At 33.8% G+C, this 12,188-nt stretch overlaps 1 protein-coding gene across 3 annotated transcripts in view; it reads right to left on the minus strand.

The window, feature by feature from the left end:
- Positions 1 to 12,188, minus strand: part of LOC121428472 (endoplasmic reticulum transmembrane helix translocase-like) — a 31,273-nt gene continuing 19,085 nt past the window's right edge. The window contains exons 20-28 of one of the 3 annotated variants that reach the window (XR_005971797.1): positions 11,804 to 11,868; positions 10,650 to 10,814; positions 10,098 to 10,215; positions 9,059 to 9,255; positions 8,016 to 8,158; positions 5,920 to 6,031; positions 4,691 to 4,834; positions 2,137 to 3,752; positions 1 to 2,054 (exon numbers count right to left, since the gene is read on the minus strand). Coding sequence is in view for 1 of the 3 variants with exons in the window: in XM_041625100.1 (XP_041481034.1) it covers positions 3,642 to 3,752; positions 4,691 to 4,834; positions 5,920 to 6,031; positions 8,016 to 8,158; positions 9,059 to 9,255; positions 10,098 to 10,215; positions 10,650 to 10,814; positions 11,804 to 11,868 (1,055 nt within the window). In the remaining 2 variants the exon portion in view is untranslated. Of the gene's footprint in view, positions 3,753 to 4,690; positions 4,835 to 5,919; positions 6,032 to 8,015; positions 8,159 to 9,058; positions 9,256 to 10,097; positions 10,216 to 10,649; positions 10,815 to 11,803; positions 11,869 to 12,188 lie in introns of all 3 variants that reach the window. The other 2 variants (XR_005971798.1, XM_041625100.1) reach the window with 2 other exon arrangements.

A 12,188-nucleotide genomic window follows, 5' to 3' on the forward strand; every position in this document is an offset into this window, starting at 1 on the left:
TTGCTTTAGCAACATTTAATTAATCTGCACAAAGAAATTTATCTGTGAGAATAAGAACAATACAATTTGATAAACGTTACAGTGTTTATCTCCACTATATAGGTTATCTCTCTCCGTAACCTGGTAAGTTGAATTGTTCAATATTCATATCTCACATTATTTCAGTTGGCAAAGTGTTTCAAGTATATATCATATTCCTAACATTTCTATATAAGAATCTAGCATATTGCCAACATGATAATGTTAACTAAAATCTAACAATAATTTATGCAGTGTGAATTTTTATCAAGAATTAGGCTTAAAGTGAGTGGTATGCAAATTGGCAACAAATGTTTATAATACTGATCACACACAAGCAATAACCTACGTACCAAGGATGATATCTAGGAATACTCTATAAATGCATGCGTGTGGAATGAATTAATATAAATAAGATTTAAACATTCAAATGCATTTTATCAATATGATCAAGAGCAAATGATAAACAATTACATCTATACCTTTGAAAGAAAAGACTAAATTTCATAGCACAATATGAAGAATTAAAATAGGCAATAAAGGAAAGAGGAAAATTTAACTACTAGTATGTCATAAACATAAAAGTTAAATTTGACAATAGAAACTAACCCGTAGAATACAATTCAGACATGTAAACATCATATACATGTACCTGCTTCAAATTTATCATAGGTTCTTAGAAATATGTAGTCTCCTCATGTTCTTCAAACTAGATATCAAGCAATGTAAATTTTAGTTTTGTAATAAATTCTAAAAATTTGGCTATGAACTTTTTTTTTACCATGGTTACTGCAACTCTGTATGCCTTACTTTGACAGAAATACCTCCCAATTATCCAGGCATTATACCACATACAAATAAGAATCAAATTATTTGGGAGAAAATACTCTCTCAGGACATATATATCAGTTATGTGTTCATGAAAACAACTTTTGCTTTTTTATTCACATTCAGTTTGGATAGGGGGTCACACATATTATGCCCTTGTATTGATCCATTTCATTTCAAAATCTTTGGTAAAATTGGTTGAAAAGTTGGTGAAGCGGTGAACCGCAAGAAATTTGAATAAACAGGCATCACACTACTACCTGGAAATAAATTGTACTGTTCCGTTTTTGAGCAAGCAAATAATTACAGCACCAAAACAGACAATGCAATGTATCATGGCCGGAACAGGTATCTTATCATAAGGTACATGTACCTCTCAAAGATATAATTCAAATTTCAGGTAATATTGTATTGTTGTGATATTCCAACTTTCTTGAAAATCATTTTCATTTTATCTTTTCAAGGTTTGTCTTTTTACATGAGGAGTGATGACAAAATAGAATACTTTAAAGATAGCATGTAGCTATACACACTATTACAGTAAATAGTGAATAGTTTGTTTTGGGGAATACATGTACCAACAAATGAATTTTGAAAAATCATCATAACATGCGGCAACATTTTTTAATGCATTTTTTTTTCTCAGAACAGGCCACACCAATTATCAATCTATCTTCATCTCACATTTACTCAGTGCAAAACCTGCTCTGTGAAAAGGCATGCACATCAAATCATTACACGTAATGATTGGCTATCTACTTATTTGATGAACAGTATTCCTAATTGTAAAGTTTCACTCTTAAACACAAATCTTAAAAATACTATTGTATAGAACCCTTGGAAAATTTGGCAACTAATTTGTTTCACAAATTTAAAATGCTTACGGACTATATCAGACATCTCTTCATATTCTGATTCTACAAGAAACCCACTCCACTTCATCAAAACTTAATTTCAAAATTTTTCATTTAATTTACCAAGACAATACATAATTTTAACACCACTTTTCAAGACACAAAAATATATTTCCCTTAATATATTTTCAAAAATTGCCATTAATCTCATTTAAAATTGTCTTTAGCTGGCAAGGAAAATACATGCATTTAATAAGGATTTAAAATGAATTAGAAAATGTTTAATTACGTTTGTTAATTCCACCTGCATGATCAATCAATCTTTAATGCATTAAACCATACCAACGAACTGACCTACATAAAGCCATCATTTAAAACCATACCAACAAACTGACCTACATAAAGCCATCATTTTAAACCATACCAACGAACTGACCTACATAAAGCCATAATGTCATTCTTAGCTCCATTTTCAGGGACTCATCTTAAAAACAACTGATATTAATACAATCAATCTTAACTTTAGAAGCGATTCATGTTATATTTCTTAATCTACGAGATGTATGCATTATGTAAAAAAAACAACAACTGTGATTGGTGAAAACAGAAATGAAGGCAGGGGTGACAACCTCATTGAATACAATTTATGCAGTATTTTGAGAGATGAAAAAAAAAATGTTGGGTAGAAAAAAAATCACTATTTTTCAATTTTATGTAGTAGACATTGTGTGTATAAATCAATTTTTGAGGAAAATGTATGTCTAAGAAACCTGTTAACTTTAACAATTCAAATTTACAGGTGTTTCTTTCCTAAAGATCCTAGTAATGATGAGGTATTCCTTTAACCTGTCAGTAATAAATAAACAAGAAAATACTTAGAATCCTGTTTGCATACATTACTTGTTGCTATGTCTGGCAAGCTTCTGGTGTGCTTTTTAGATAGTCTGGAACAACATTAAAAGTACATGTATGCATAAAATTTGAATGCTTGTAAACAATTTTATTACATGATCTAGAGAAATATATCAAGTGGAAATTAATAAACCAATTGATAATTGGACCAAACAATAATTATGCCAAGAAGATGGTGGACCAAATTGCATGATTTCATTGAGTTAGTTTTGAAGTCTACGGTCTTAAACAATGGTTTATTTACACAGAATTTATTCATTAATGATCCATAATTGAGATATGGGTCCAAAGATAAATGCATACTTTTGTCATACGGCACTCAATTCACTTATTGGTATGGTTAAATTCAACTGTTTATGTAAATTCAATCCAAACAGATAAATGGATTCATTAATCAAAATTGTGGGCTCGTTAATGCACAATTCATTGCGAAATTTAGTGCAGTGACAAAAGTGTGCAGTCATCATTTGACTAAAGGGCCTTTCACAGGGGCGATCACTTGGTCACAATATATGTTGCACAGAATCGCAACGGTCGTAAGCAGTCGCACCACTAATTGTGAAAGGGGCTTAAATGGGGAATAGTTATAAATCATAAAATCTGCATAAGCCATGGTTTCAGACCAGATTCAAAACAATCTTTGTGAATTCTGGCCATCTTTTTTACCTATGGTCTGAGACCAACTGGGGGTTTAACCAACTGTTATTAGACCAAGTGGCTATTATCCTTGTCATTATGAACATGTTCTCAAGAGTACACATTTCTCATACCTTTATGGAATTGACTTTGGTTCAGCAATAATCTACATTTATAATAATCTCTTTTCCTAACTGCGGTCCAATATCCAACCAAATCACTCCATAGATCTCTGCTACCGAACATACAATAATACAAATAATACCTGTGGGATTTAACATTCATTCACTGCATATAAGAACATCTTGCACTGCTTAAATGCATCATAAATACCCAAATTGCTGAACTGTAGTCCCATGCATGATGATTGATGATGGTTCATTAAATATGGGTTTAGTTTGCTTCTCTTAATTTTGCTGATCCCAGAATAAATTGAAGAACCCTGTCAATGATGAATGCAGAAACCATGTCTCCTACAAGAACTTGGAACACCAGCAAACGGAACTGAGCAGAGGAAATAAAACAAGAGAAAGATTCCATCTTAGTATACAATCAGTCATCTGGGCTTTAAATACGGTTTATTCTCCAGCCTGATTCACCTCACACTCACAGAGATCACCCTCAAATGCCCCCCACATTACGCTATTCAGTGCATTGTGCTTAGTATTAATGCTACACATATTGCACTTGCATTAATACTAAGCACAATGCACGGAATCCTTATTTTGTGACGTCACCTTATTACTGACCATGTAAAGGTACATTTTGGACGGTATGTGTGCAACGATACGAATGTTTGACATTCAGCCTCTCATTTGCATGCATACAACAAGCTAAGTAGGTGCTGAAGAATATGGATTACACGCACAAGGCACCATTGGAACAGTTCTAACACGCCTGAGGCACAGCTGAGGGTATCTGGATAAATCAAAGTTAACAAGTGCATGTATCTATTCTATGCCACATCTTAACAAGAGTCTCTAATTGGCTACAAATTAAAAAAGTCTTGATTTTCCAATTTTCTAATAATGCAAATTCTGTGTTCTTCTGTGGTTCTGAACATCAAACTCTGCGCTTTTTGGTCACATGTACAGAACTACAGGTATAAAGCAAACCGTTAATAAACTTACGATTTACATTTCTGATACAAGAATGCCAATAAAATTTGGTTAACACATGATAATAGACAAGGAACAGGTTTTATCAGCAGATACATATATTTCATTGATGCACATTCTTGTTTTATTGGATCTTACTTTTACTTTCAATACTTTTCACTGTATTTTTTGCAATTTACTTTTAATTTCCCTGAAAGATTACATTTTCCATGGAATTTCATATTCTGTTTGAATTGTGTGATTTTTATATCTGGCTTCTATATCTGAGGACTTCAACATAAATACACTGAAGAAAACAGAATACGATATAAAGTTTGCACTTACATCTGATGAAAATTCTACAATTTCAAACTGACTGGATATATCGGGCAGTACTCCAGATATTAGAGCAAATACAGACACTGTAGAGAATGCAAGACTGTACAGGAGAGGCTTGTTGTCTCTCAACGACTCCATGAAAGGATGACCCTAAAATATGAAACAAACATAATCAATGGTAACTTGATTAAGTGTGATCTGCTTGCATTGGTCTGACATTGAAATATAAAATAAAATTCCAGAGATCTGTAAATATCAGAGCTGCCAACCTGAACAAGAACATTTCAGTATTTTTAAAGCTGAAAATCAGTATTTTGTCCAGGAAATCAGTATTTTCAAAGAATGACCATAGGACATCACATAAAACTGAAACTTGAGAAATCAGTATTTTGCATGAAACCATCAGTATTCTTCTCATTTTTTAGTTATCTAATACTGAAAATCCGTACTACTTGGCAGCTCTGAAATATTATGTGCCAACATCATGGACATTGTAATGGTTTATCGTCTTCTAAAATTCTAGCAACACTCATATAAGTATTCTAAAAAATACATGACTTTTGTTGTCATGGTTCCCAATTCAAAGACAAATCAGAGAAAGATTCAATATCAAGGACAGGTGAAAAGGAAATTGCAAATATGATTCCAATAAATTGAGTTTGTGATAGGATTTCCAATCATCTCAATAAAAGTGATTTGAATCATTCATTTTTATACCTCAACTAGAAATTAGACTCATCAAAAAGTTGGGAGGATGACCGATGGTTTGTTTTCTATGTATGTATGTAGTAGTAAACTTACTGGTTTATTTTCATTTGGTGTACAAGCAGTTACATCTACTTTTCAAATAGTCAATCACCACATGGACTGAGCCAGTAGGGTTTTTATTTGTTCTAATTTGGTCTAATTGCAGTTTGGTCTTAACAAAACTTAGTCTACTAACCAATTTGTCTAGTGATTATTCAACACTAAGTTGGTCTAACTTCCCATTCATCTACTTATTATTCTTTTCTTTGTCAAATGTAAATTGAATTCATGAACAAGTTTATCTAACCATATAGACTAAATGGTGTTCAACCAAATGGATTTTAATGCAAAATGTTAAAATGGCTAAATAACAATAAGACCAAATGTTTAGTAGATGAACTGAAGATTCACAAAGAAGGATTACATCATTTGGGATTATAAGAACAATTGTAAAGTAGAGGAGACCAAGAGGCAATTAAGCTATTTACCTTGTAATTAACAGCAAATGTGCTAATCTGTAACATCATGGAGAGGATATATACTGTGCTGTTAACAAGATTTGGTTCAAACTCTTTCTCAAGATCAGGAAATTCAGTCTCCCTACAACAAAAATAATAAATGGACAGCATAAAAACAGTCATTTCAAATTTAAACAAGTGGAATGCCTCTGGCCGTCTCACCTGCATCACGCGGTTCAATATAGCAGCAGTGCTGACTTTGAATACTACTCTAACTCGCACAAGATGTTCAGTTATACATGGTTACTTTTATGTCCACTTTTTATGAACTAGACCAATAAACTTACAGAGATATGATGGTTATTCAACAAAAAACCCCAACATGGCCAAAGTTCATTGACCTTACATGACCTTTGACCTTGATCATGTGACCTGAAACTCGAACAGGATGTTCAGTGATACTTGATTACTCTTATGTACAAGTTTCATGAATCAGATCCATAAACTTTCAAAGTTATGATGGTAATTCAACAGATACACCCAATTCGGCCAAAGTTCATTGACCTTTGACCTTGGTCATGTGACCTGAAACGCGCACAGGATGTTCAGTGATACTTGATTACTCTAATGTCCAAGTTTAATGAACTAGACCAATAAACTTTCAAAGTTATGATGGTAATTCAACAGATACCCCCGATTCGGCCAAAGTTCATTGACCCTAAATGACCTTTGACCTTAATCATGAGACCTGAAACTTGCACAAAATTTTCAGTGATGCTTGATTACTATTATGTCCAAGTTTCATGAATCAGATCCATAAACTTTCAAAATTATGATGGGAATTCAACAGATATACCCAATTCGGCCAAAGTTCATTGACCCTAAATGACCTTTGACCTTGGTCATGTGACGTGAAACTCATGCAGGATGTTCAGTGATACTTGATTAACCTTATGTCCAAGTTTCATGAACTAGGTCCATATATTTTCTAAGTTATGATGACATTTCAAAAACTTAACCTCAGGTTAAGATTTCGATGTTGATTCCTCCAACATGGTCTAAGTTCATTGACCCTAAATGACCTTTGACCTTGGTCATGTGACATGAAACTCTAATAGGATGTTCAGTAATACTTGATTAACCTTATGGCCAAGTTTTATTAACTAGGTCCATATACTTTCTAAGTTATGACGTCATTTCAAAAACTTAACCTCAGGTTAAGATTTGATGTTGACGCCGCCACCGCCGTCGCCGTCGGAAAAGCGGCGCCTATAGTCTCACTTTGCTTCGCAGGTGAGACAAAAAATGTAACAAAGGCATGTAGCTCACATGAAATTACTTTACGAAATTTAATTTCATTTTGAAATTAAAACAAGGTTGGGTTCAAACTCTTTCGATCAGATTTTTGAAAGCATCTCAAAGTGCCTATTTTTCATTAAAGTGATTGGTTAACATTGGTTTGACTTAAAAAAAATCTGAGCTAGAAGGTCACACTTGGCACCTGTGACTGTGAAATGTTACAAAAATGAAGCCCAGAAAAAATTGCTTTCAAAAAATAATTATTTAGTGCTTCAAAAATTGAAATATAAAGTGACAAGAAACACCATCTTAATTTCATCCCATACACTTATGTGTACTATTTAGGCGTCTATAAGACACCTATTTACAAAATCAGGGTTTGCCTTGTAGTTTTAGCTTTTCATTCTCAATAATGGTTGTTTTCAGGGTTTATTAGTTCCAATACATGCACTTGTACACATGTTTCATCTTGGTTTGAGAATTTTTTAAACCGGCTGCTCACAAAGTTAAAAAATACCTTTAATTGAAATGATATTCTATCCTCATATTGTAACACAGTCCAATGTATATAATACCCTCTCAATGCATAAAAAGCCTTAAAACATGCCTTTTTTTTCTTCTACTTTTGTATTTATTTTGAATGACTTAAATGTCAAACAAAGTGATGGTTTTACTATATTTCTTCTCCTTTCAGCCATTTTTTAACAACACCATCATGTTCATATCTTGTCCAGTAAGACCTTGGTGGTCAATGTTCACACATGTCTCAGCATGATGAACATTGACCACCAATGTCATATCCCTATGACAATGACCTCTAAACTGACCTGGGTGGTGACCTCGCTTTTGCTTCCTGTACGAGGTACATGAGGCTCATAAAATGGACAGCAAATTGAAAGATGACTGTTAAGATGGTGTAGACATTGAAGATATTTGGTAGAGGACGACTCCTTGATAATACCTTCAATGGCTGTTAGCAATCAGAAAAATGAAAAAGGAGATAAGATGTTACTTGAGAAGAATCATGAAATCAAGGCAATTTTAAAATAAGCAGGGTCAAATGGGACATTAAGTTACTCAAAGAAAAAAGGTATATGAAACAGGGGGAATCCACAAATTCAGTTGCATTATTTCATGTGCCATGCAATAGAAAGGAGATTGCAATAAAGTCAGGACTCGGCTGTTTGTATAAAACACAAAATACAGCAATGTATCATTAACAATTATCTACAAATAACATAAATCACACATCATAACATAACATTTCTTAAGAATCAAATGACCTGACCTAAATGAATGGATTTAAACTCCAATATTAACCACATGATCATCTAAATAGTAAAGATTGTCAGGGAACCTAGGTGATCTGAAGATAGCTCATAGAATTCCATGAATCAAAAATCCTTTCAAACAAAGACGAACCAGCAGCTTTATATAGCACCACCATAAGCCTTCAATAGCTCAAATCTGGCCAGGTACCTAACCCATAATGCAACATTCTGTGCAGAGTAGTCTGGTAATTTAGACCCACTTGAATGATAATTTCAATAATTCAAAACCAATTCATACTGCGGTAATTATGTTACTACATAGCATAACAAGTACTTTTCCCCTCAACTCAAAAACAATTTTAGTTTCTAGATACAAATGAAATTACAGGCTTATTTATTCTCTCTATTGTTTCAAAAGGTATGTTTCAAGACTAGCTGTTAATAATTCAGTCAATGAAGCCTGTAGTATAAGTTTTTATCAAGGGGACTTGATGTTACAGTTCACCAGTGTTGAGTTGTAGATCAGTGAAGAGGTCCACTTTTGAAAGTGGAGAGACATTACCCAAAGAAATATCCCAATATCATTTATCTCAACTGACCTTTGACCTTGATATAAAGAGGAAACAACCAGCCAATAAGAGGCCTTGTAGCGTGGCCTGGGCGTCGCTGAATTTGATGCCATCTAGATATAGAACACTTTGACTGTAGGCTAGGATGAGAGCATTTAGTGCTAGAATCTTGAACATTTGAAGAGTGGTGACCAACGTACAGCGGCCTTGTTTAATGATGTGACACACTAGAGGGAGAAAGGAACTCAGTCTTATTTTAGTGCAATTTATAGTACATGTATTATCAGGTACATGTAGATGAATTGAAGTAATATAAACAAAAATATCTGTTTCCCCTTTACACAAGAAAAGCTACACACACATAAATAAATATGTATACTGGAGTATCTGCATACATGTCCTAAACCAGATGCATGCGTGAGTACTTGTTAGTAAACTGATCAATGCATGCTTCCCTGGTAGTGAAGGGTGTGCACTGCACATTGCATCACATTTATCCACTTCAAAACTGGAACATAGCATGCTACAGCAGCTTCAGACCTCATAGGGGAAGATTCTTTAAATATTGAAAGTTTTGCATGAATATTTTCATGCAAATAAATCTAAAACCCCTGATGACTGTAATAAGCAGTGCAAATTTTATTTTGGAAAGGATGTAAATTTACTATTTAATTATTAATTGGATTTAAATTTTGATATTAAATCTTTTAATTGGATATAAGTTTGAATACTGTGATTACATTTTTGTTCATTTGCTTTGTTATATTGTACATGTACTTCATGAATTTTTGTACATCGACCCTTTCAGCATGTGCAGCTTGTCAATATTTATGTGCATGTACAGCAATAAATAATAGTAATAATAATAATAATAGACAGTTTTCTTGGAAAGCAAATGTGCCAATATCATTAATGCAATACCATAGGAACAAATATCATGGATGATTGCTCCTATAGGCCTACAGTAAAACTCACATTAAATGATAAGTTTCGATAGATTCATGGAAGTGTTAAACTGTACAGAAAACATTGAAATGAGTTTGAGAAGTATGCTGAAGTAGGGACTCACCACATTGCACTGATGATAATTTAGAAGTGAAGGGCGATGCTATACTTGCATCTCCTAACTTGACTACTTGAGCTTGGTCCTGCTCCTCCATTTCTTTCAATAAGTTATTTAGCTTTTTCTGTGGAAGACAACAGATACATGTAATAATACTTAAATCCATCATCAAATGTCGTCATTATCATCACCATCATCCACTCCTCCACCATCACTACCATCGTCATCACCATCATCATCATCGTCATTGTCATCATAATCATCATCATCATTTACATCATCATCGTAATTATCATCATCATCGTAATTATCATCATCATCATCATCATCACCATCACCACTGTCATAGTCATCATCATCAGCAGCATCATCAGCATCATCGTCATCATAGTTATCATCGTCATCATAATTATCATCATCGTCATCATCATCACCACCAGCACCACCACCACCATCTTAATCATCATCATCTTTACCACTACCATTATGAAGAGATTTGTTAGATCTAAGTCTGTGAAATGGAAAAAAACCCCTCCCTAACAACTAACCAATACATACATTTTGTGACCTAGTAAGGTCCTCTCCTTTAGCGATAGCCCTCTGTCGAGCTGCTCGTCCTCCTCCACCCCCATGCCTGCCCCCTCCATGATGAGAGGCAGATGGTATCCTCTCTGGGCCAGAGGAATTCTTAACTTGTTTATTTTCCCCTCCTGTCTCTGCTGTCTGGAGTTGGAAGTAGAAGAAATAATGAGCAAAGATTGTTAAATGAATCTTTGATTTGAAATCACTATACCTTCATTTAATCATGGGTTTCTAATAGATATGCTACCATTTGTGGGTTTAGAACTTTTTCCTTGATAGCACCTGCTGTAAGAATTGAAAAATGAAAGTAATATTGAACTGGACAATGAAACCCAAATGCATTAAAGTATAAAGATTAGTCAGTAGAACAAGCAGTTAGATCTAAGGACAACTCTCGTTTATAACTGAGGTTTTTAATCACTTACAGAGAGAAACATTGTGATGGCGTTGAGTATATGATTAATATGAAGGAGTGACGTCACAGTAAAATGCACACATGACTCTTTCTTGAACCATGCTATGACTTGGGATCCTTTAGTGGTGGAGAAAGTTTTAAACAGCCCAAACCTTTCCAAGGGTGTTCAGAGAGATAGAGACTGAAACTATTTTTATTTTCGTTGTCGGGTTGGGTGTGAATGTGGGAGTGCCAGTGGAAAACCTTCAAGTAATGGAAGATACCAATGGCGCTGAACACCAAAGTGATAACAATGTTCTACAGAAATTATGTCTACCTAGAGCTTACAATGTTCCATTTACATGTTACAGTCAACCAAAGAGATCTCAACATTTCAATCATTGGTTTCACATACTTAATTCAATTATTTTCAAAAGATTATATATTTTTTTGTATTTGTACTGTTGCATTTTGTCATATATGTTCAGTGATTGCATCATTCAAATAAATACAATAATAAATAGCCTGCAACTGCTCAGGTCATGCAAAAAAACAAATTTCCAAAGTGGGCCCTGTAGCATAAGCTTAGCAATGAATCACGGGAATGAATTTTACAATGAATCCCATACATTAGTCAATGCAATCAATCTTAGATATCAGCTCCAAAATCAATCATTAAACTTTATGTTAAAGGGCCATTACAATGAAATTGTCCAACTGAATTGATATACTTTACCTCTTCTTTCGGCTTTTTCCTATCTCGTAAAAACCTTTCTGGAACATTTGAAAGAAGTGCAACACCTGAAAGAAATAGGATGATGATAAAAATATATGCTTAGAGTAAATGATGTGAAGCTTAGGACCAGGTACAAATATACAAGGAGGATGACTTGCTTTATATCAAGAAATCATTTGCAATATCAAATGAACATTCTTGATAACAAGAAACTGATTGATTGATTATTCCAATGTTCAGGTAAACCATGACCACACTAAATGCCAATAAGTTGATTGATAATAAGAAATCAATCTAACAATCTTGTTCTCATTTATACATCAGTTATCAAAAACTTATCAGCCATTGAGCGAGGACTTTAAAGACACCTTGAAAGTTCATGAAA

Source organism: Lytechinus variegatus, chromosome 15, assembly GCF_018143015.1.
Source record: "Lytechinus variegatus isolate NC3 chromosome 15, Lvar_3.0, whole genome shotgun sequence".
In the NCBI taxonomy this organism is placed as follows: Eukaryota; Metazoa; Echinodermata; class Echinoidea; order Temnopleuroida; family Toxopneustidae; genus Lytechinus; species Lytechinus variegatus.